The sequence below is a fragment of the Cajanus cajan genome, chromosome 4 (genome assembly GCF_000230855.2).
Source record: "Cajanus cajan strain Asha chromosome 4, NIPB_CcT2T_4, whole genome shotgun sequence".
In the NCBI taxonomy this organism is placed as follows: domain Eukaryota; kingdom Viridiplantae; phylum Streptophyta; class Magnoliopsida; order Fabales; family Fabaceae; genus Cajanus; species Cajanus cajan.
This window is the reverse complement of record NC_138520.1, coordinates 54,106,560-54,133,222: the sequence shown is the minus strand read 5'-3', so window position 1 is coordinate 54,133,222 and position 26,663 is coordinate 54,106,560. Positions and strand designations below refer to the sequence as shown.

Genomic DNA, 26,663 nt, shown 5'->3' with positions numbered 1-26,663 from the left:
AGCATCATACACATGAGAAGACGACTAAAACAATGAACTTCTTACAATTACAAAGTCCCACGCTCAAGTAACTCAAATCAGAAGCTTCAAATTAAGGAAGACAAAGTTAAAGGAAGAAATGCATGCTTGTTGACGGAAAATCTTGAAAGTGTATGTCCAAATCATTGTCAATTTGCCGTGTTAAAATAGTATCTTTCACCATACTTCCATAAAACAATTTCCCCTTAACTATCACATCCCATTAAAAAAACATTTCGAGTTAAGGAATTAAACAACGAACTATTCCCTCCAACCAAAGACCCTAGAAATTGCAGTCACATTAGATACCCGATCACCATTTTAACCAGATTTAGATTTATTCAAGTAATTGTTTTAAAATTAATCATGACTTCACCAAGAAAAAATAAAAACTGAAAGGGAACCAACATTCTCTTCAAAACTTGCTTACACTTCTACAGCAAGGTCATCAATCACATCAAAAAATAAAATATGAACGACCAATTTAGAAAAACTTCTAAACCGTGCATTAATACTAATTTCTAAATCTTAGAACAGAACACTTCTACACAAAAAAATTGGCTCTAAGATGTTATATCCATGAAAAGAATTTCTTAATCTGCAACTGAAATTACCGAAATAATGCCTATCAGTTTGCCACAAAAGTAAACCTATTAAGGATAAAGATTCAGGCACATTAAGGAGAAAGATTCAGGAACATTAAGGAGAAAGATTCATTGCCTGTCGCAATTCCGGGCATTTTATAAAATCCCATTTCTTTCTGAATACAATTTGACAATCCTCTGAGCACTTCTTGAAGGAAAGTATCCTGTGGCAATCTTTCGGAACAGACTTCCAACCATCTCTTTCAAGAGCAATCTTTTCCAAAGATTTACCATTCTTCAAAAAATATTCCACCAGCTTGAATTCATGCTCCCCACCTTTAAAATCATTCATTTCTATTACCTTAAGATGTTCAACGAAAGACAGTGGAAGAGCCCGCGGAAAAACAGAATCAAAATCGGCATCTTCGCCAAAGTAGTTGTCACTTACCTGTGCATAAAAAGTATATAAGGGGCTGTAAAATGCATAGCAATTAACCTCTAGAAATATCCAACACAACTTACCTCACTTAAGCTAAGCAGTTCAACGTTTGGAGAACTTTCAAACAATTTGAATAACACCTGTAGGATCCAGTTTCGAGGAAAATAATGGCAATAGACAGGCGTAAGCTTTAGCTTGACCAGGTTCCTGAAAGTTGGCATTACTGGTGGAGAAAAATACAGAGCCTTCACAAATATAAGAACAAGAATTAGATAACAACAAAGTTTTAGATCTTCTACTAAGAGCCTGTTTTGATACAAAAGTTAAAAAGCGCTGAAAAATAATCTTTATTTCCGACATAAAATCTTTCAAAAACACTTCTACCTTATATATATATTCAAACAGACTCTAAACATTGAAGGAAAACACTTGGATTTCAAATTCAAGGTTTTAAAAACTAGCCCACAATTTGGACTTCTCAAAATCATCACCCCCACCAAATATTGCAATCCATTTCTCCACATGCAACATCAAGGATCACCACAATTCAAAACCTTGGTCAAGCCAAACTAAACAAGACACACAACAACACAACAAAACAACCCACCTTCATAATATTCTCAGACAAACTAAGAGACTTCACATGCTGCAAGCCACTGAAAAATGTGAAAGCATGACCCGCGCGCAAAATCAAATCATCCACATCCGCCACCTGAAACAGAAACCCAGCTTTTATAACCGCCTCATCGATAGACACCAAGCTCTGAATTATGTCAACTTCAAGCACGTGACCAACAAGGCTCAAAGACTTCAGATTCGGGGCATCCACAGTAACCTTGTGCCGCCCCTGCAGAGAGCAGAACAAGCTCTCGAGACTCTCCGACCTCACGAAAACATTGAAATCCGATTCAACCTCCTCTTCCCAAAACAGCATCACACACTTCAGCGAGGGACTCGAGACGCGAAGAGTCTCAACTCCACCACCTTCCTCGCTCTCACCCTCATCCAACTCCCGCAGAATCAGCACCAAATTCTCAAGGGAAGGACAACCTCGGAGAAACCTCGGAACAGAATCCTCGTCCCCCAACCTGAACGAGACCAAGTGAAGATACTTCAAATTCGGCAACGAAACGAGTTCCGGAACGCTCCATCTCACGCGGAGGCTTAGATGCAACCCGACAAGAGTGTCCGAGGAGAACATCCCACGTGGCACCGAAACGCGGAACGGCTCGGTCGTTTTGTCGAGTTCGACGAAAACGCTAATGTTTTCGACCCTGTAAGTGGCCAGCGCGGCGGCGGCGGAACACAGCAAGGACTGAAAACCCGGTCGGAAGCTTTCGACGGAGTGGGTGACGCTTAGTCGAATCTTGTTGATAGGCGCATTGTTTCGGTGTCGGAGGACTCTGTTGGCGAAGGGCGTGAAAATGCTGAAGAGCCTCTCGCGGTGTGAAACGTCGTCGTTTGGGGAGAACTGTAGAGTGATTTGGGGCAGCGAGAGGAAAAGGTGTCTCCATCGGGTGGATAAAATCGAAGTGACCGCGGCTTCTTTTGTGTCCAAGCGCGAGAGGATGAGGAGAAGGACGCAATCCGAAAGTGCACTGAGTCTGTCACTGGCGTCGTTCTGATCGCTCTCTGGGGCTGCTTTGAGGAGCTTTCTTCTCTGTGGCCGTTCGGCCATTGGAATGGGTTTTGTTTGGGACGTGGAAATGACAAGTGCTTAAGAGTGCATTGCGAAACAGAGAATGGGTGTAACGCGATTAGAGAATGGGATGGAATTTCTTTGGCTTTCGTTTTGATCTCCCACTACTCTAATGAAACATTTTTGCTTTGCAAAACCTAACTGCTGTGAAATGAAGTGTCTTTCTGGTTTCTCGGGATTAATGGGATTATGGAGGGTTTAGTGGCTCCAAAACAAACACTAATCAACAAATGGTCATACTTGTGCAACCATTTGTATATATATATACACATATAAATAAAAATAAAAAAGTATATATTTTGTCTCATTATTTATTATATAATTAATGATAATATTAGGGGTAGGCATGCATTAGCTTGAATTGGATTTGCTCGATTTTTTATATTCAATTTGATTAAATTTATTTGGATTGATTTAATTCGTATCATTGGATTCTTCATTAAAAAAAAAAAGGCTAAAATTCTATTTTGGTCCTTTATATTAATTGTTTGTTTCAATTTAGTCTCACTTTTATTTTTTGTTTCAATTTGGTCTCAAACTAATTAATTGGGTTCAATTTAGTCCCAAATTAATTAATTGATTTCAATGTGAGACTTCCGTCCAAATTATTTAAACGGAGTTAATTTTTGGCCACGTGGATGCCACGTAGATGCATACGTGGATGTCATGTGGGTGCCACGTGGATGACAATTTTTTTGAAAACACCAAGACCCAGAACGGCCCATTCTGGTTGCACTTTTGGTGTGTTAATTTTGCAACTGAAACGGGCCATTCGAAAACTGACATATAATTAAAATATAATTAATAATATATATTTTTTAAAATTATTAATATTTTATATATAAAAAAAGATGAAATCGGAACGGCCCGTTCTATCTGCACTTTTGGTTTGTTAATTTTGCAGTTGGAACGGGCCGTTCCGGTTGTAAAATTAACACACAAAAAGTGCAACCGGCCCGTTCCGGTTTCAGAACGGACCATTCTGGGTCCAGGTGTTTTCAAAAAAATTGTCATCCACGTAGCATTCACGTATGCATCTACGTGGCCAAAAGTTAACTCCGTTTAAATAATTTGGACGGAAGTCTCAAATTGAAACCAATTAATATATTTGGGATCAAATTGAAACCAATTAATTTATTTGGGACTAAATTGAAACCAAAAATAAAAGTGAGACTAAATTGAAACAAATAATTATTATAAGGGATCAAAATAGGGTTTAATCAGAAAAAAAAAAAAAAAAAACTCAAAAGTTAGAAGAAGAAAAAATTAAATTAGAGTTATATTCATTCTTGTGCAGATTGAATTGCTATAGCAAATTTATAGTTAAACTTCAAGCAAAACGAATTGGAAGAGAAATAAAAGTATAGAGCTATAAAAGTATGTGTCTACTGTGAAATGTTAATTAAAATGTTATAATATTAAAAGCAAATGGAAAATTTGATAAAAAAAATTCCAAACTCTAAACCTTATTTTTAATGAAAATTTTATATTTTTATAAAAATCAATAATATATAATAATTGATCCGTTGAATTTGAATTAGACTGAATTTTCAACGGGAAAAATATATAAACCAATCCAAACTTATTAAATTTGTATATTTTCAACATGAATCAATGATTAAAATTAATTTAAATTTTTTAATTTAAATCAGTTCAGATTCATCGACTTTTAGATTAATTTGGATTTGTAACCTTCCTTGGATTTTTTTTTTGTCTTATGGTATATACACCTCCCTATATTAATAACATACTTTCATTATACTTTTTTCTCTAAATTATCTTTAATATTATTGATTTTTTTAATTTCTCAATTTTACAAATCCCTTTCCACTTACCATTATTGTTTAATTTTATTTTTCAAGTACTCACCCCCATTTTATATGTACATCCTTCGTGCCTCATTACTTTCAATGGTCATTTTTTTTTTTTAAACACTCAACCCTTTCACATGCATTTTCTTCCTCCAATTTTTCATGATTTTAAATTTTGAATTTTAAATATTGATTTTGTAAGTAAATAATTGACTCGTAATATATACACATCCCTCTCCTCCTCATCTTCCTTTTCTTCTTCTCCTCCTCTTCCTTCTCCTCCTCCTAGCTAGAATGAGACAGGGAGTCTCTATGTACTCCACACCTAATGTTACTGATCTTATTTCTAATTTTATTCAGGTAGAGAGTCTCCACTTGACTCGTGTCCAATGTCATTCAGGAAAAAAGCTATTGACTGGTTTATGCCTAATGGAACTAATCCAATTCCCAATGTCACCAACTTAGAAAGCTTCTTGAGTAATCAAGCTTGACACATCTCATTCCATGCCTGATGTAACAAAGTCAGCGAGCTTTTAACTAACTCACGCTCGATGTTGCCTATCCTGTGCCTAGTGCAAGTAAGGTAGACAACCTCTAACCTACATCAAGCTCATTGCCATGAAGGCACAACTAACATCAAGGAGATTCCACATATAGCAGGATCACAGTTTTGGCTCAAACCTACAAAAATCTCATACCAAACCAACATGCTACCATTTTTCATTCAATATATATACACTATAAAAAAGTGAGTTTGAGTGAAAAGAGCAACATGTAACCATCAAATTCAAAGATCACCAAATTCTCTTCATAACACCTTCAAATTAACACTTGGAACAAAAAGCTCTCTTCTCATTATTCATCCAAGTTTAGCCATCATAATGAATAATTCTAGGCAAAATTCAACAATTATACTTCAACAATATCAACCAACAAGCTTCTCTTACCTCAAATCATTCAAAGTGAGAAGATTGGAGGGAGAACAACGAAGAATGAAAGCTTTCCTAAAAGCTTGTTGTACGACCAACCATGACCTTGATTCTCAGCTCACAAGTTTGAATCCACCAATCTACCACTAGGAATCCAGTAAGTGGGGATTTGGAATGCCCTTGCAAAATCAGATGGAGAAAATAATTTTTTTGGCTCCAAAGCCACTCTCTAACTTTTCTTAAGATTTGAACTTATGAAGTTCACTTCTTAAGAAAAATCATAAATATTTTCCCTTAAACTTGGTTAACTTGACCCTGACTCAAAACAACTCAAAAACAACTAATGATGGAATCATGCCAAGGCCAAAAAGACCAAAAGGTGATACTTTAAAGAACCCAAGAGGAATCGGTTAATTTTGAAGATCTTTCGTATGATTGTATATAGTAGTTCATTGTATAGGTTTATTTTGCCTTTGTATTTGTGGGACACTTTCTTTCTTTTATTATAGGATATTCCTTTTAGATTTTAGGATATATTACTTGGAGACTTTTCCTCCATTTGACCTTGTATTAAGAGTCATCCATTTTTGTGTAGAAGTGGGGTGACAAATAGTAATGTGTGTAAGTGCAACTAGTAATTGGGCCTAGGCCAAATTTTACATATTGGGCTTGTGTTTCTCCATATTTTCCAAGGAATTGATTTAGCTAGGTCTCACCACCATTTGGTGAACCTAACTAAACCAATTCCAAGATTTTTGGATTGGAGAACTTGTTGGAAACAAGCCTAGGCCACCCATGCTTCTCCTTTGGCCGAATTAGTAGCTTGCCTTGCACACTTGGGAAGCTTGTGCTACAAGCTTCTAACTTAAAAGCTTGCTCCACAAGCCTCCCAAACCATGGTGGACGGTCAAGTTAACCTAACCATGGTTCTCTTGAACCATAGTTAGCCTAACTTGCTCCACAAGTTTCCATACGTTATATAAATCTTTCCCTAACCTTTGTATTCACTTTTGACATATATGAGATAGAATTTTCAGAATTTCTCTCTCTCTCTCAAGAGGCCCTAAACCGTGGAGAACACTCTCCTCTTAAGAATCTTCACAAAGGAATCCTTCCTTTGTGCCTTGGTTCCCTAATTCTTCTTCTTCTTCAAGAAGGAGACCGCGCTATTGTTGCTTCTTCTCCAAGTTTTTGAAGCTTGGAACCTTGCTTCCAAATCCATTTTCAACCTTAAGAGAAGATGTGGACATGAGAATGGCACTTGGAAGAGTTCAACAATCACTCCTACAAGTGATTTCCATCAACTAAACTTTCAAGGATCCCTTGATCCTTAAAGTTTTAAGAATAACAACAAATACAATAATTCAACATTTAAAATATCACATATCATATTATTAAATAATAAGGCATATAAAGCATGTAGTGTTACACGGCTGGAAATGATTAGATCCAAGTAGGGCTTGGTATGTTATGGAGAAGTCTAGACTCCTTAGTTTGGCAAAATCACCAAGTGGACATTACATTTATCGTGGTGTGGTATTGTGGTGTGTAGAGTCTGTGCATTCATTCTTTGTTTACAAGGTAGTGTGAATCTATGTTGGAGGGTCTCTATGGTCATCTATTAGACCTTAGGGTGTTATAGTAGTGAGCCTTTAACAAGGATGTGAGCAAATCATGACTGACTATAACGCTTTGACTGGATCCTATTAGATATCCTTTAGTTGAGAGTGCATTAATTGAAAGGGTCACCTAGTGTGTGGTGATTTTATTTCATGGCTCCTAAGCTACCTTGAGTTTGTGACAATGAGGATATTAGTATCATATGCATGTAAAGTTAAGTACATTCTTTTGCACAAGTCTTTATATTATAATAGGGATTGATTGGATTACATGAATGGTTGATGTTGATGTTGAATGAAAGTAAAGTGATTGATGTTATTGAGATGAATGTTTCCTTGGATGTTGAATATGAATATAAGTACATGTATGAAGCTTAATTATGATTTATGTCTTGTTTAGTGCTATCTTTATACCTCATATGTCTTATACATGAATGAGATATATTTTCACTCCTTTACATTAGTGTTTGTTTATTGTTTTTGTTTGGGTCGATCACTATTGCAAGAGTATAATAGGTATATGAGTCCAAGCATGAGGGAGTGGATGCTTAAAGTTTCAGTGACTATTTTGGGTCCTTGCTTTGATAATGTGACATTAAGGCATTAAGACTTTATTTTTATATGTTTTTATTAGTTATAAAGAGTTTATTTTACCTTATGGTGTTTTATGATTTTATGTTGGAAGTTTGGTATAAAAGGCATTTTGTGTCTTGTTTTTAGATTTATACTAAAAATTAACTTTTATTTAAGGAGTTTTCATTTGGCGAACTTGTGAACCCTTTTACTATGGATTTATACCTACATGTTTTAAAACATCTTTTTTTATTATTTATCTGTTATTTATTTTAAAAACCTTTATTTATAATTTTTTGGGTTAGGAGAGTTTCATATCATCACTATTTCTAATTATATACATATCCTTGTTGAAGGACAAATCAAACCCATTATCACATAATTGACTTATGCTAAGCAGATTATATGTTTGAGTCCATCAATGAAAAACACATTATCAATTGATAGGGAAAATGGTATATCTATCTTAGCTATACTTCTCATTTTGCCTTTTTGATTTTTGATGAAAATGACCTAATCACCACTTTTTGGTCTCAAGCTTTGAAACATAGACTTTTCTCTCATTACGTCATGTGCATCCATTGTCTAGGTATCATGACTGGACTTTTCTTATTATCAAAGATATATGCAACAAGAATTATTTTTTTTAGATACCCAAATGGACTTGGGTCCTTTTACATTAGCTTTAGAAACATTAGGAAGTCTTTTTTTAGATAGGGGACAGCACTTGGACGTAACATGTCCAATTTTCCACAAAAGTAGCATACAAACACAAAAACATCATGAATGTACTTCTTGCCTTTGTATCCGTGACCAGATTTATCATGGATGCACCTTTTATACCTAAAATATTATCAATTTTTCAAATCCCTAGATGAGCTTAGATAAGTTGATCTTAAGGGAATCCACTTCTTTCATGAGTTTATCTATTTCATCTAGAGGTTCTTTTGAAACTACTTATTTATGAGAGTTTTCTAAAACTTTTTTTCTTCAAGTAAGTTTCCAGTCTCCCTTTTCAAATTTTCATTTTCTTTTGATAAGTTTGAAATTTGTTTCTATAAATTTTGTAATAAAAAAGGAGATTTTGGAGGAATCAACAAGAAGCTTATCAAATGCATTTTGAAAAAAGATGTTATTATGGTTTACCTTTTGCTTGTCTTCTTGTTCACTTCAGAACCAGACTTATTGTCTTTGGGGAAGGATTTTCACACTTTGCAAATGGACCAAGCTTCGTGTAGTAATTTAAGATATCGTCCTTAGGGATTTTGAGATATTATGTAATTTCCCTCCTAATTCAATTTGCATAAACAACCATATGCAATTATATTGAGTAGATAATGTAAATAAGATAACTTGCAAATGAGATATTTAACAAAATATTGATTCAAGAAGTGATTCCTATGTAAGAGAGAGATTGGGTTTAATGTACTTTCGTAACACTTATGTTTTCCAATGAATTTTCTATATGAATTGAAGTTTTCATATTCCCACATCCGTTTAGTCACTCAAACCAATTCCTCAAGCTTGAATCTCTAAGGATTAAACCTTGAAACATGATTCCTCAATGATCAAGATTAAGTCCTCGCATTAAGCATAAGGTTGTAAATGACTAACAAATCTAAGTATATTCATAGCACAAGTCATTGTTAAGTGAAATGATCCAGACCAAGTTTAGAAAATGTTTTCCAACAAGATTCAAAACTATAAATCAAAAGATGAGTGATCAAATCGATTTAAGCATTAAGATCGAAATCACAACATAAACATGGTAAACTAAATATGTGTGTGTGTGTGTGTGTGTGTGTGATTCAAAGGATTACACAAGTGTTGGTAATTACATTCAAACTCAATCCAAGAGAAATTAGCCACTCATGATGAAGGCTCTAGTTGATACAAAGATAAAGAATACAAACAGAAAGAAGAAGAAAATGGATATGGCAAAGACCCTTATTCCCATAGGATATCAATCTTCCAAAATCTCCTTCGAAGGTATTTTTCTTTATTTTGGATTTTCTCTCTCTTTCTCATGCTTCTCATCCTCTTCTTTACTCCTTTGTTTGCTATTTTTATGATCTTTAAAAGCAAGGAAAAGCTAAAAATCTTAACTCTACCGCTGCAACCATGGATCACAACTACAATTGTGAGGAGTCCTTCAAAGTAGAGAAAGGTCTTACAATTTGGGTGTTGGTTGAGTGCTACAACGCTGAGATCCCTTATTCTTGGCTTTCTCTAGCTTGTCACCGCTATAGTTGCAGACCAACACTATAGCCATTATTCTCCGACTTGATTATTCTTTCTCCATCATTCATAGTTGTAGCCATGAGTGAGCATCATGGTGTTGGATCTTTGACTTTGTTGCATTTTCTACACAAAAGAGAGAAAATTTAATTAAAACTTCACCACACATTATTTAACATTTTCCTTTACATTACTATAAAATTATAGGTGAATTGTAGTTAAATATACACAATAACTTTAGAAAAAGCGCTAAATATAAAATAAAATCACATGTTCCATGCACTCATTAGTCTCCATCTACCATGAGGCAAATGTTTTCTTCTTCATCTAATTTTTCTTTAGTAGACATTCAACTTGTCCTTGTGAACACTTAATGGACATAGACATTGGTCATAATGCGTTGGATGTTAGGAGCTGACACTGACTAGTCTATATTAATAAGTGTTTCACTTGCTCAATGTTTCACATTTGTAGAAGATGTGTATTAGAAAAACACTTTTACTTTTCGTTCCTTCTACATGGTTGGGCACATGATTCCTAAAATATTTTAGACAAATATTAGTCTATCAAGGTCATCACTTTGTTATTAGCAAAATTGGAGTATTAGATGTATATTATCATCTTTGGTTCAACGTGGTCTTTTTTCATATTATTGTTTGCACATCCTAACAAAAACATCAAAATCTTAAAGTTTTAAAAATTTAAAAGTCCAAATACACTTACTAAACATCAAAGTATTAAATCTTAATGTCTTAAAATTTTAAATGTCAAAATACACCAATCAAATATCAATTAATGTCTTAAAAACAAACATTATTAAGTCTATAATGTTAAACAGGTTTTTAACCCACAAGCACCACAAATTTACCCTACAAAGTTCACAAGCTTAATAGATTAGGCAAAAAAATTTGTTATAATCATACAAATTTATAAAAAGAAAAAGAAAAAAACATGGGCCCTATGAAGTCAAAAGACGATCATGAATCCTTTAAACTTAGAGTTTTAATACTAACAAAAATAACATTTTTTAACAAGAAAATGTCCTTAAAATCGTCCTTGAAAAATATCTTTGAAAAGCACTTATCAAATGAAGTATAAGACACGAATCGTCTATAAGATGTTGTAAATCAAATGAAGCATACATTCTTTCTCATATACATTAAATGCTTATTATTCATTGAGACTAATGACAAAGGCTTTTGAATGTTTCATTCCTCAACAAATCGAACTAGAAGATCATCTTGGAACTCAAAAATATATTAAAGAGAACAAAATCATACTTTTTGTCAGGACCAAAAACAAAGATCCCTAAAATCAAAGAGTAAAACAACTAAAGTCTCTACTGTTGTTGCACTGTGCTGACATTATCTCTACAAGCTCCATTTGGTATGAAATGATGATAAGTAGCCCCCTTGATCAAATAAGAAGTACCATTTGATGAAATATATAATTAATGCTCGCATTAAATGAGCCAAATGGTTACCTACCATAACAAGTTAAAATGATGAAGACAAATGAAGTAAACTTGTACGTTGGAGTCAAAGTGTTACAATGGTCATTTCTCCAAGCTATTATATAAAAAGATTCAAAGCTTAAGAAAGACAAAGATGCTAATTTTAAGTGATACATACATTTTTTACAACAACATACTCTTTGAAAATTTTTTCTTTCTTGTAAACACTTGGTACTCTATATTAGTTGTATAATGTCTAAGTGAGACGAACACAATACTTGTGTAACCTTCATAACCATTGTTATAAGGTTGAGTCTGGAGAGGTTTGTCTAAAAAAAAATATTTGTCTTGAGTCTGGCGAGGCTGATTGTAAAAGAGTACTTGGTTGTTAAGCTTAGAAAGGCTTATTGTTAAAAGAATACATAGGTAGTTGTTTGAAGAAACAAGTCAAAGAATATTTAGGGTTGAACCAAAAGTGGTTTTTTTGAAAAAATACTTGTATCTTTGGTTAAAGATAATGGAACTCAAATTAATTGGATTGAAAATTGGATGTAGTCTTGATAATTGAGACAAACTAGTATAAAAATACCCAGCGTTCCATCTAACTAGAGTTACTACTTTAATTATAAAAAAATAAAATTATTCATCATTAAAAACCAAATCTCCAACCACATAAGGGTAAAGTGTTCACATTCATAAACTTAATCCAAATAACATGTCAGTGGAATTACAAAAGAAATAAGACTAATGTAACACCCAAATCTTTATTATTATTATTTTTGTTAATGGCATTTTCGTAATTTTAATAAAGTTATAGGGATATTTTGGGTTTCGGAACGGGCCGTTCCAAAAGTGGAACGGGCCGTTCCAAATGTTGAAAATGTGAGGTTTTTGTAGTCCCAGAACGGGCCTGGAACGGGCCGTTCTGGTATGGAGAACGGGCCGTTCCGGATGGAGAACGAGTCGTTCTGCTGAGATTAAGAACGGGCCGTTCTGGTTTTAGAACGGGCCGTTCTGCTTTTTGGGAACGGGCCGTTCCGATTTTGGAACGGGCCGTTCCAGTTGAGAAATTTGCCCACGTTTGAAGGATCCGGAACGGGCCGTTCCGAATTCAATACGGGCCATTCCGGGTACACCAGTTTGCCTATAAATAGGGCAGGGGGGTGAAAATTTTTATACAGAGGAAGAAAGTGATAATCTTAGAGAGAGAAAGAGGAGAGAGAGAGAGAGAGAGAGAGAGAAAGAAAGAGAGAAAGAGAGGGAAGAAAGAGAGAATCCAGAGGAGGCCCTGCCCAAGTTCCAGCTCCTGCTTATCCAGGTAAAGGGGGGAGTGAGAACCTCGCTCAGGGGTGTGGGGATAATTGTTGGGTAGTTGTTTGTCGGATTGGCCCCCAATCCCTTGCCGTTGTTCTGTCTGATTTTCTATTTACTCTATTTTGTTCCTTGTTGAGGATGCCGTTGTTCTGTTTGATTTTCTATTTACTTTACTTTGTTGTTTGTTGAAGGTGCCGTTGTTCTGTTTGATTTTCTATTTACTCTACTCTGTTTTTGTTAAAGGTGCCGTTGTTCTGTCCGATTTTCTATTTATTATACTTTGTTCTTTGTTGAAAGTAATAAATGAGTATGAAATTAATGTTAATAATAAATGAGTTTTAATATGAACAAAAATGCTCTCTGTGAATACCTATGCGGACCTTATGAGGAGTATTGATGACATGACCATGTGAAATATGGACAAATGACATGAGACCTAAGAATGGACTATTGAGACAAACTATGATTATGATACTATGACAAATAATGATATGATGTACTAAATGAAATTATGTAATAAGTTAAATGTTGAGTCCATGAGATTATGAATGTATGACATGCATCATATGCATATATTACTCCAGGTGTGCCGCTGAGGCCGCATACCCACGACTAACAAGGTGTACCTTAGGGTCACCCACGATGTAACATGCTAACAAGGTGTACCTTAGGGTCACCAGTGATGTAACCAGGTGTACCTTAGGGTCACCAACGATGAATTGTGAATCTTCCGTATGGCGCCACATGCATGCATTTATGAGTTGAGTCCATGACATCATAAGCATGATAAATGAGTATATATATATGATATTGACTATTTATGTATTGTTTACATGTGACTTATATATGTTGTGTGTGTGTGTGCTATCTAGCAGTTATTTCTGCACCTGAAACTGAGTGAGATGTTTCTCACTCCCTTGTTGTTTTTGTATATGTTTTAAATTGTGTTGCAGATGATCAGCATCATGAGGATGTTGGTGATGAGGCTTAAAGGCTTCAATTGGGCATGCTCTGATAGGATGTGACATCGGGACATAGTTATTTTTAGTTTAATATGTTATTGTTTTTATAACTTTAGTTTCTCTTCTTTGTAATTTCTAACGAAGAGATAACGTAGATAAAGTTTATAATTCAAGGAAAATGTATGTTAAGAATTGTAATTTAAACGTTCTTGATAAAAGACCAGAATGAATATCCTTGTTATATTTTATTACATGATTTGGAAAATATAAATTGATTCCTAACTAGGAGGCACTGCCACCTTTACTGGAGTTAATTTATATTTCCTTTATTATTATTTGTATATATATGATTTCTTGTTTTACACTAAATTGTATTGAAAATCTTAAGTTCTTTTCTTTTATAATTTCTACACTGGAGTTATGATTTATGAGTTACGAATGTGAATCTTCTACCTTGTTATATTTGAAATATTTGTCAACTATGAAAGATTTTATTTACCCAAAAAGAAGAAAAGAAATATTTTATTGTTGTATTTGTTGTATATTAATAATGGGGTAGAGGGTGTCACATTTAGTGGTATCAGAGCCAGGTTGATCTAATCGACCGTGAGTTATGAGTTTACTATGCTTACTTGATTTATTATGTTTATTTGGTACATGAATGATGGACTAAACTGATTGTTAAACTTGTTATGCTAGTATGATGATTGATTATGTTTATTGATTGTATTATTTTCTTAGACTATGGCTGGTAGAAATGATCGTGCGATTGCCGATGCTCTTCAAGCATTAGCACAAGCTATGAATAATAACAATAGGACTGAAGTTACTCCTAACTGGTTGGAGCAATTTCAACGAAATCACCCACCTACCTTTAAAGGAGGATATGACCCAGATGCTGCTATGAATTGGCTACAGAAATAGAGAAAATTTTCAATGTTATGGATTGTCCCATCGCTCAGAAGGTGAAGTTGGCCACATTCATGTTGACTGCTGATGCTCACTTTTGGTGGGAATGAGCACTTCGGAGGATGATTGATGGAGGGGTGCACTTGAATTGGGACAACTTCAAGAAGGTCTTTCTTGAGAAGTATTTCCCGGATGATGTGAGAAGTCGGAAAGAAATGGAATTCCTTGAGCTGAATCAAGGGAACGACACAGTGGCTGTGTATGCTGCCAAATTTGATGCTTTGGTTCGTTATTGCACACACTACCATGGTGAGGGTGGTGAAAGAGCTAAATGCATAAAATTTGTAAATGGTCTGCGTCCTGAAGTGAAAACTGCAATTAACTATCAGGAGATATATCACTTTCCCACTCTGGTCAATAAGTGCAGCATTTATGATCATGACAACCGTGCTCGTGCTGCTTTTTATAAAGGAGTTGGAGGTCCTATCCGTGCTGTGAGTTCTAGTACTTCGGGAAGGAGTAAGCCTTACTTCGCTTCTAATAGATTTCAAGGGAGTAAAGCTGCTGCTAATAAAAGTAAGTTGTTTACTAGAGGATCCACTGTTAGTGCTACTGGAAGTGTTGGAGGGTCTGTGTCCACTCCTTCAGGAAGATGTGGGAAGTGTGGACGTGTTGGTCATAATCAGTCTGAGTGTCTTGACAAGGAGATTACCTGCTTCAATTGCAGTGGCAAGGGTCACATCAGCACCCAGTGTCCTGAACCACGAAGAACACGTGTTATTGGATCGGGTTCGCAAATTGAGCGTTCAAAGACTGTAGGGAGAGTATTTGCTCTTAGCGGTGCTGAAGCTTCTCGGTCAGAAAATTTGATACAAGGTACTTGTTTCATAGCTGAGACTCCTTTTGTTGTACTATTTGATTCTGGTGCAACTCATTCCTTTATTTCTGTCTCTTGTGTCCAAAAATTGAATTTGCCTGTGTCTTTGTTAGATTTTGATCTAGTTGTTGAAACCCCTACTAATGGTCCTGTGACTACATCCCTAGTGTGTTTGAAATGTCCTTTGACAGTTTCTGATAAGCAGTTTCTAGTTGACTTAATTTGTTTGCCTCATAGTCAATTAGATGTAATTCTTGGCATGGATTGGTTATCTTCTCACCATGTCCTTTTAAACTGCTTTGAGAAATCTATTTCCTTTGGTGAATGTAAGAGTACGAAATTTCTTAGTGCTGCTGACATTAAAACTTGTTTAAAAGACAATGAAAGAGTGTACATGATCTTAGCTTCTTTAACACTTGAGACTGATAGTAAGCTAGACGAGATTCCCTTAGTGAGAGAATTTCCAGAAGTATTTCCTAAGGATGTGTCTAGTTTACCACCTGAGAGAGAGATTGAGTTTAGCATAGACTTAGTACCAGGTACCCCACCTATATCTATAGCACCCTATAGGATGTCCCCAACAGAGTTAGTTGAGCTTAAGAAACAAATAGAGGAATTACAAGGAAAACAATTCATTAGGCCTAGTGTTTCGCCTTGGGGAGCGCCTGTTTTATTGGTTAAGAAGAAAGATGGGAGCATGAGGTTGTGCGTAGACTATAGGCAACTGAATAAAGTGACCATTAAGAATAAGTATCCTTTGCCTAGGATAGATGACCTTATGGATCAACTAGTTGGAGCTTGTGTGTTCAGTAAGATAGATTTAAGGTCAGGATACCATCAGATTAGAGTGAGAGCTGAGGATGTTCCTAAGACTGCCTTTAGAACCCGCTATGGGCACTATGAGTATTTAGTTATGCCTTTTGGTGTGACTAATGCACCTGGTGTTTTTATGGACTACATGAATAGGATCTTTCACCCTTACTTGGATAGATTTGTAGTGGTCTTCATAGATGATATCCTAGTGTATTCCAAGACTAGGGAAGAGCATGTTGAGCACCTTAGGATCGTTCTTCAAACCCTTAAGGAGAAACAGTTGTATGCTAAATTGTCAAAATGTGAATTTTGGTTGGATAGTGTGAACTTTCTAGGACATGTGATATCCAAGGGTGGAATAGCTGTAGATCCTGCTAAGGTAGAAGCTGTGTTAGAGTGGAGAACACCTAAATCAGTATTAGAGATTAGGAGTTTCCTAGGACTAGCTGGTTATTACAGAAGGTTCATAGAGAATTTCTCTAGGCTAGCTCTTCCTTTGACTAAGCTGACGAAGAAAGACCAACCTTTTGTGTGGGATTCTAGGTGTCAGGAGAGTTTTCAAGAGCTTAAGAGGAGATTAACTAGTGCTCCTGTGTTAGTATTACCTGATCCTAGTAAGACTTTTGAGGTATTTTGTGATGCTTCTAAATTGGGTTTAGGAGGAGTACTTATGCAGGAGGGTAAGGTAGTAGCCTATGCTTCAAGACAACTTAAAATTCATGAGCAAAACTATCCTACCCATGACCTTGAGTTAGCTGCAATAGTTTTTGTGCTCAAGTTGTGGAGACATTACTTGTTTGGGTCAAGATTTGAGGTTTTTAGTGACCATAAAAGCCTTAAGTACTTGTTTGACCAAAAGGAATTGAATATGAGGCAGAGGAGATGGTTAGAGTTTCTTAAGGATTATGACTTTCAATTAAATTATCACCCTGGCAAGACTAATGTTGTAGCTGATGCTTTGAGTAGAAAATCTTTGAGAATGTCTTCCTTGATGATTAGGGAAATGCAAATGATTGAGGAGTTTAGGGATATGAGCTTAGGGTGTGAGTTGACCTGTAAGAGTATTAAGTTGGGAGCTTTAAGAGTGACTAATAGCTTGATAGATGAGATTAGAGAAGGTCAGAAGATGGATCCTTTCTTATTGAGTCGGGTAGAGAAGTTGAATCAAGGTGTGAAAAGTGAGTTTAGAATTGGAGTGGATGGAGTTTTGAGACTTAAGGATAGGTTGTGTATTCCTAATGTGTCAGAACTTAAGAGAGCAATCCTGGAAGAAGGTCATAAGAGTATCCTTAGTATCCATCCAGGAGCCACTAAGATGTACCAAGACCTTAAGAAGATGTTTTGGTGGCCTAAGATGAAGAGGGAAGTGGAGGAATTTGTGTATGCTTGCTTAGTATGTCAGAAAGCTAAGGTAGAACACCAAAAACCTTCAGGTTTGATGCAACCTCTAGATGTGCCTGTGTGGAAGTGGGATAGCATCTCTATGGATTTTGTAGTTGGGTTACCTAAGACTGTGAAGAACTTGGATGCTATATGGGTCATTGTGGATAGATTGACTAAGTCTGCCCATTTTATTCCCATTAATATTAGGTACTCTTTGGAGAGGTTAACCAAGTTGTACATCAGTGAGATCGTGAGGTTGCATGGAGTTCCTACTAGTATTGTGTCTGATAGAGATCCTAGGTTCACCTCTAGATTTTGGGAGAGTTTGCATAAGGCTTTAGGCACTAAGCTTAGATTGAGTTCAGCTTACCATCCCCAAACAGATGGCCAAACTGAGAGAACCATACAATCTTTGGAAGACTTGTTGAGGGCTTGCATCTTAGAACGTGGGGGTAGTTGGGATAGTTTCCTACCTTTGATAGAATTTACCTACAATAATAGCTACCATTCTAGTATTGGGATGGCACCATATGAGGCTCTGTATGGTAGGAGATGTAGAACACCTTTATGTTGGGTAGAACCTGGAGAGAATGTCATGTTAGGACCTGAGATAGTTCAACAAACTACTGAACAGGTTAAGATGATCCAAGAGAAGATGAGAGCAACTCAGAGTAGGCAAAAGAGTTATAATGATAAGAGGAGAAAAGACCTTAAGTTTAAAGAAGGTGATCATGTATTCCTTAAAGTCACTCCTTGGACAGGAGTAGGCAGAGCACTGAAATCCCGTAAGCTTACTCCACGTTTCATTGGTCCTTATCAAATTCTTAAAAGAATCGGTGAAGTGGCCTATCAAATTGTTTTGCCTCCATCTCTTTCAAATCTCCATAGTGTCTTTCATGTTTCCCAACTCAGAAAGTATGTCCATGATCCTTCCCATATCATTGAGTCTGACAACATTCAGTTGAAGGATAATCTTACTTATGAAACGGTTCCTCTAAGGATTGATGACACGAGAGTGAAACAACTAAGAGGAAAGGAAATCCCTTTGGTTAAGGTCGTTTGGGGAGGAAATATTGAAGAAAGTGCTACATGGGAATTAGAAAGCAAGATGCGAGAAGCTCATCCATTTGTTTTCAGGTAAATTTCGGGGACGAAATTTCTAAAAGGAGGGGAGAATTGTAACACCCAAATCTTTATTATTATTATTTTTGTTAATGGCATTTTCGTAATTTTAATAAAGTTATAGGGATATTTTGGGTTTCGGCACGGGCCGTTCCAAAAGTGGAACGGGCCGTTCCAAATGTTGAAAATGTGAGGTTTTTGTAGTCCCAGAACGGGCCTGGAACGGGCCGTTCTGGTATGGAGAACGGGCCGTTCCGGATGGAGAACGAGTCGTTCTGCTGAGATTAAGAACGGGCCGTTCTGGTTTTAGAACGGGCCGTTCTGGTTTTAGAACGGGCCGTTCTGCTTTTTGGGAACGGGCCGTTCCGATTTTGGAACGGGCCGTTCCAGTTGAGAAATTTGCCCACGTTTGAAGGATCCGGAACGGGCCGTTCCGAATTCAATACGGGCCGTTCCGGGTACACCAGTTTGCCTATAAATAGGGCAGGGGGGTGAAAAGTTTTATACAGAGGAAGAAAGTGATAATCTTAGAGAGAGAAAGAGGAGAGAGAGAGAGAGAGAGAGAGAAAGAAAGAAAGAGAGAAAGAGAGGGAAGAAAGAGAGAATCCAGAGGAGGCCCTGCCCAAGTTCCAGCTCCTGCTTATCCAGGTAAGGGGGGAGTGAGAACCTCGCTCAGGGGTGTGGGGATAATTGTTGGGTAGTTGTTTGTCGGATTGGCCCCCAATCCCTTGCCGTTGTTCTGTCTGATTTTCTATTTACTCTATTTTGTTCCTTGTTGAGGATGCCGTTGTTCTGTTTGATTTTCTATTTACTTTACTTTGTTGTTTGTTGAAGGTGCCGTTGTTCTGTTTGATTTTCTATTTACTCTACTCTGTTTTTGTTAAAGGTGTCGTTGTTCTGTCCGATTTTCTATTTATTATACTTTGTTCTTTGTTGAAAGTAATAAATGAGTATGAAATTAATGTTAATAATAAATGAGTTTTAATATGAACAAAAATGCTCTCTGTGAATACCTATGCGGACCTTATGAGGAGTATTGATGACATGACCATGTGAAATATGGACAAATGACATGAGACCTAAGAATGGACTATTGAGACAAACTATGATTATGATACTATGACAAATAATGATATGATGTACTAAATGAAATTATGTAATAAGTTAAATGTTGAGTCCATGAGATTATGAATGTATGACATGCATCATATGCATATATTACTCCAGGTGTGCCGCTGAGGCCGCATACCCACGACTAACAAGGTGTACCTTAGGGTCACCCACGATGTAACATGCTAACAAGGTGTACCTTAGGGTCACCAGTGATGTAACCAGGTGTACCTTAGGGTCACCAACGATGAATTGTGAATCTTCCGTATGGCGCCACATGCATGCATTTATGAGTTGAGTCCATGACATCATAAGCATGATAAATGAGTATATATATATGATATTGACTATTTATGTATTGTTTACATGTGACTTATATATGTTGTGTGTGTGTGTGCTATCTAGCAGTTATTTCTGCACCTGAAACTGAGTGAGATGTTTCTCACTCCCTTGTTGTTTTTGTATATGTTTTAAATTGTGTTGCAGATGATCAGCATCATGAGGATGTTGGTGATGAGGCTTAAAGGCTTCAATTGGGCATGCTCTGATAGGTTGTGACATCGGGACATAGTTATTTTTAGTTTAATATGTTATTGTTTTTATAACTTTAGTTTCTCTTCTTTGTAATTTCTAACGAAGAGATAACGTAGATAAAGTTTATAATTCAAGGAAAATGTATGTTAAGAATTGTAATTTGAACGTTCTTGATAAAAGACCAGAATGAATATCCTTGTTATATTTTATTACATGATTTGGAAAATATAAATTGATTCCTAACTAGGAGGCACTGCCACCTTTACTGGAGTTAATTTATATTTCCTTTATTATTATTTGTATATATATGATTTCTTGTTTTACACTAAATTGTATTGAAAATCTTAACTTCTTTTCTTTTATAATTTCTACACTAGAGTTATGATTTATGAGTTACGAATGTGAATCTTCTACCTTGTTATATTTGAAATATTTGTCAACTATGAAAGATTTTATTTACCCAAAAAGAAGAAAAGAAATATTTTATTGTTGTATTTGTTGTATATTAATAATGGGGTAGAGGGTGTCACAACTAAGGTTTTCAAAATAATTTAATAAAAATAACATCCTAATCTAATCTTATCTACACCTCGATGTCACATAGCCTATCTTGTTTTGAAGTTTCAAAATGTGAAAATTATTTATAACATTTTCAGAACTAGATAATCGATTATTTTGTTCTTCATGATTTCTAGAAATCAACCAAGAACAGATTAATCGATTATTTTGCAGGATAATCGATTATTCCAGAGAGTGATTCCTAGGATAATCGATTATTTCACAAATAATCGATTATTACAGCAAGGCATCATTTTCACTTGTTGCTGGAATAATCGATTATATTTAATGATAATCGATTATTTTGAGTAGGTTTTCAAAAACTCTGTTTTATGTCTCAAAATAACTTCTCAAGTTTCTAACTCATCATCATACTCACTCTTAGTCAGATCAGATAAAGATTAACGCATGCACAAAACACACACATCCAAAATAAGCTCAACAAAACAATACAACTTATGAGCTACTCCTATTACACATCATAATAGCCATATTTTCTTCTTGACTTTATTTTTGACTTGTTGATGTCCTTGGTCAGCTTTGATTCTCAGAATCCATACTTTGTTATCATCAAAACCTTCATTCTCCAGGTTTGAGTTGATTCACCACTCCATGAATCTCAACAAGTTATACTTTTTTCACAGCCCCTCCCTCCTATTTATAGGCATTCAGGGGTACCCGGAATGGCCTATTCTGAATCCGGAACGGACCGTTCTGGAGCCATTCGTTATATGCAAAATTTACAACCGGAACGACCCATTCTCAAAATGGGAACGACCCATTTTAAAAATCTGAACGGCTCATTCTCAAAAGCAGAACGGCCCGTTCTAGGGTTGATTTAAACACACATTGACCATAATTAGAACGACTCGTTTCCAACTAAGGTTTTTAGGCATTTTAAGAATCTTGGAAAGGCTCATTTCACTTTGGGAACGACTCATTCTGGAATAACCAAAATTGGCCTCTTTACTACTTTGGAACGGGCCGTTCCACATTTGGAACGACCCATTCTGGTCCTTCAAAAATAGTTTACTTTCATCGTTTGAAATGGCATGTTCCACTTTTTGGAACGGCCCGTTCTGGTCCTCCAAAACACAAAAAATAATATTTATTATTTAATTATAAACCCCTTTAATAATCTATAGAAATAAATAATAATCAATTATTAAAATCTCTAAAATGTACTATAAAAACCCTTTTATTAATTAATAACTATAAGAAAATAATTTTCATAAATATAAAAATAATAATTAACTATTGTATAAAATTTGGGATGTTACAATTCTCCCATATTTTTAGAAATTTCGTCCCCGAAATTTTCCTGAATGGGTAAGCTCCCCGCATCTTGCTTTCTAATTCCCATGTAACCTCACTACCTTATTGATGTACAACTCTATCAATCTCTCCAAGAAATGTCTAATGTTAATAAGTACAAGGTATGAAAACTTGGTAAGCCTATCCATTAACCAAATAAGATCAAATTTCTTAAGTATATCAGACATAACTACAACTAAGTTCATAGATACAGAATCTTACTTCCAAATTAGGACGTCTAAAGGTTGTAAAAAACTTAAAGACTTCTAGTGTTTCACCTTAGACTTTTGGCATACTATATATGAGTACACAAATTCCTCTACTTCTCTTTTAACCTTAGACCACCACGTTTTCGCTGTGTCACTCTGATACATTTTAGTAACTCCTAAATGAATGCTAAGAGTACTCTTATGTCCTTTCTCTAAGATCATCTTCCTTAATTCGGGTTTACTAGGCACATAGATTCTATCCTTGAACCCCAAAATACCATCAACTTCCACTTGTAAAGGGCTATTTATATCCCTACCAATCTTTTTTTCACTTGGATCACTAAGAAAGGATCTAACTCCTGGGTCCTCTAATCTCATCCATTAATCTATTAGTCCTTTCAACATCTTCAATTCAATGTTCCTAAGGGTGAGCTCACACATCACGCTTAAGTTTCTAATCTCCTCAATCAAATACAACCCTTACATCATCAAAAATGATAAATGAATGATCATCCTACTTAAGGCATTATCACCATATTAGCTTTAATTTTATAACCCTCTCCAAGGATTAGGCGCCTAAGTGTAAGTTCACTATGTACTCATACTCGGTCTTCAAATCTTACCATTTCATTAATACCCCAGGCAAACTCTTATTCACTACCTTGTCCTATAGCCTCATGCTTTGCCACCAAAATGAATCGACTAATTATGCTTATTCAATACCCTTCAATAATCGACTCGTTACTCGAGTCATACCTAGTCTTCCACTACTAGGAGTAATTTCACAAGTTAAACTTAAATTCCTAATTTGAGCCAAAAGATACATCTCTTTAACCATAAAGAAAGATAAATATAGAGGTTTCCTACTCAAAGCATCGACCACTACACTAGATTTACCCATATAACAACTAAGATTAAAATCCTAATCCTTAAAAATTTCCAACTATCTCTTCTGTCTCATATTCAACTCCCTCGGATCAAACAGATATTTAAGATCCTTATGATCACTAAATACCTCAAACTTAGAATTATACCAGTAATGTCTCCAAAATCTCAAGCGTAAATATTACAACCTCTAATTCAAGGTCATGGGTAAGGTAATTTCTCTCATGAATTTTCCATTACCTAGATGATTAAAAACATAAGTTACTACCTTTTTTTTCTTGCATCAATAATCCACCCAAACCTGTCTTTGAAGCATCACTATATACCACATAAGACTTACTAGAGTCCGGTAATATTAACACTAGTCAATTTTTTCTTAAGAGTTTGGAAACTACTCTCACACTTACTATTCCAAAAAGGCAATTATCTATTCCTGGTCAATCCAGTCAAAGGTAATGTTATCTTAGAAATTTCCTCAATAAATCTCCTATAATAAGAAGTTAATTCAAGAAAACATATCCACACTAACTGACTTTGGTATCTCCCATTTAAGCACAACTTCTACCATAGATAGATCTACATTATATCTTCACTAAAAGTTACAAGACCTAGAAAATTCACTTCATACAATAAAAATCCAAACTTAGATAACTTGGCGTAAAGCTGTCTTGGATATATCTTCACCCTTAACTCTAATATGATGATATCAAATCCTAAGGTCAATCTCACTAAACACACAACATTCATTAATTGATCCCTAAGGTTATCTATCCACATATCAACATACATGCATATCAAGTCATATTAGAATATAAAATGTAATTTATATGTTAAAAAGTATCTATTTATACAATTTTAAGTATGATTTATATATTCAAATATAATATATATATATATATATAATTTATTATAAATTATAAATCATATATAATTTAGTTACATATAGTTTATTATAAATTATAATTTATTTATAAATTTTATTATAATCATAAACATAATATTTATATATAATTTATTATAAAGTTTAGTTACATATAATAAATATTAAATTTGTACATTGTGCATGCTAAAATATTAATTATATATAGAATAAGAAATGAAAAATATTTTTTAAAATCAATTGCGCCTCAATTTACACCATAATTTTCTTAGAACATTATATTATTCATATAATAAATTTTTACAACATTTTTTAAAATATTATTTCTCTCGATCTCTCTATGTAACAAGTACTCATCTGTATTTTTCTCTCCCTCTTTCTGTATTAAAAGTATTATATAAAAATGTTTTCTCTCAAAATTTTCCTTGGTTCTACGTACCTCAATTGAAGAAATTGTTAGAGGCGTGTTGTGTTGGCTGATGCAACTTGCAAGGTATGGTTCAAGGTTTGAAGTTATCCCCAAAAAAATAAATAATAATGGATATTCCATACTTATATGAGGCTGGTTCTATCTTTGCTTGACAAAATACTTATATATATATATATATATATATATATATATATATATATTTATTTATTTATTTAGGGAGATTATACTGAATATTTAATTGTTGTAAAATGACTACAAAAATGTCAGCTTGAGATACATGTGTATGAACTGTTTATAAAGATTTTTTCTAGAAGATTTATAAAGATTTATTCACCTTTAATTTTGCAAAAGTCTCTTAAAATATGAGAATTCTTCATTTTGACATTAACTCAAACACATTTCTCTCAAAAAAAAAAAAAACAATCAAACATATCAAACTATGTAACAGGTAAATAATTTATAATCTACTTTTTTTAATTACTTTTATTTTATTTTTTACAAGGAAAAAGAGCCATAAACATATAACTTGTTGAACCCTTCTTAAAAATGCTGTATATATAGAATTTTTTAAGCAAATAATATTATTTTAAAAAAAATTAGCAACTGTGCAAATTTATTTCTCCAACTAGCATCATTTACTGTTCACGTTTGGAAAGGACCGTTCTGGATTAAAAAATAACATATGAAAAATGGATCAGAACGGACTGTTCCAAAATCAAAATTAGCACATAAAAAATGGAACCAGGCCGTTCTACAAGCAAAACGAGCCGTTCTGACCTACAAATAATTTTTTTTTCGATTTTCACATATCAAATACCAAAACTCAGAAACTAACATCAAATAATTAAATTTATTGAATATTAACATTATAAATATATCTAAATAAATTTATTAAAATTCAATACAACAACAAAAATCAATGGTGGCAAAAACTGATTATGTTGTTCTCTAATGTCCATCGCTGTTTTAATCCTGCTGGACTTTGGTCGACCCTTGAAAGTTCTCTTGAGTTCTGGATTTGGCCACAAAGCTAAAAGAAACGTAACATTCGAAAAAAGTTTGACCCGCTGGGAGATTTATAGTAAGGCTAAATGAAATGTGGTATGATTGCGGCAAGTTCCAGAAAGGTATATGAAGGACAGTTTGGAGAGCTCCGACATGAAGATTATTGACCTACTTATATTGGTCCAACTTTGTGGCCAAATCCAGAACTCAAGAGAACTTTCAAGGGTTGGCCAAAGTCCAGCAGGATTAAAACAGAGATGGACATTAAAGAACAACATAATCGTGTAAAAAATTGTTCCTATTGTCACACCCCTGGTTACACTAGGAAGACATATCCAAATATTGGTCATGAATTCAATTTCCGCCACCATTGATCTTTATTGTTGTAATGAATTTTAATAAATTTATTTAGCTATATTTATAATGTTAATATTCAATAAATTTAATCACTTGATGGTATTCTCTGAGTTTTGATATTTGATAAGTGAAAATCAAACTAAAAAAATTTTATTTGTAGGCCAGAACGGCTCGTTTTGGATGCAGAACGGCCCATTCTGGATGTAGAATGGTCCGTTCTGGTTCTACTTTTTATGTTCTAATTTTGATTTTGGAACAACCTTCTAATCCATTTTTCATGTATTATTTTTTAATCCAGAACGGTATGTTCTAAACATGAACAATAAATGATGCTAGTTGAGAAAATAAATTTGCACAATTACTATTTAGGTAAAAAAAATTTAAAATAGTATTATTTGTGTAAAAAATTCGTATATATAAGCTCCTTTTTTTTTTTAATAGAATATAAGCTCCTTTTTAAAAACGTGAGATGATGCTGCCGGGTCCAATAAAAATTTAAATGCAGTGCAGCTCCTTAAATTAATTAGTTGAAAACGTGCACGCAGAATATTATTAACAATAAAGAAATAATCATGGGAAACAAATATATAATAGTTAATTAGAATTTTTTTGAGTAAGAGATGTTTATAGTTTAAATA

The 26,663-nt window shown here is 34.6% G+C and overlaps 1 protein-coding gene across 2 annotated transcripts; it reads right to left on the bottom strand.

Moving 5' to 3' along the window:
- Window positions 1-404: 404 nt before the first annotated feature.
- Window positions 405-2,974, bottom strand: LOC109808225 (F-box/FBD/LRR-repeat protein At5g22660). Of its 2 annotated transcripts, none has more exons than XM_020371123.3 (3): window positions 1,649-2,971; window positions 1,125-1,286; window positions 405-1,050 (listed from the first exon to the last, which is right to left on the bottom strand). In XM_020371123.3, the coding sequence occupies exons 1-3, from the start codon at window positions 2,717-2,719 to the stop codon at window positions 718-720; spliced, it is 1,566 nt and encodes a 521-aa protein (XP_020226712.1). In that variant the 5' UTR covers window positions 2,720-2,971; the 3' UTR covers window positions 405-717. The 2 variants fall into 2 exon arrangements, with proteins under 2 accessions (XP_020226712.1, XP_020226713.1); XM_020371124.3 differs by having other exon boundaries at window positions 712-938; window positions 1,649-2,974.
- Between the last annotated feature and the right edge of the window lie 23,689 nt (window positions 2,975-26,663).

Coding starts and splice junctions, on each gene's coding strand:
- LOC109808225 (XM_020371123.3), bottom strand. CDS start 2,719: ATGGCCGAACGGCCACAGAGAAGAAAGCTCCTCAAAGCAGCCCCAGAG. Junction 1,287..1,648: donor TGTCTGAGAATATTATGAAG/GTGGGTTGTTTT, acceptor ATATTTGTGAAG/GCTCTGTATTTTTCTCCACC. Junction 1,051..1,124: donor AACTGCTTAGCTTAAGTGAG/GTAAGTTGTGTT, acceptor TTTTATGCACAG/GTAAGTGACAACTACTTTGG.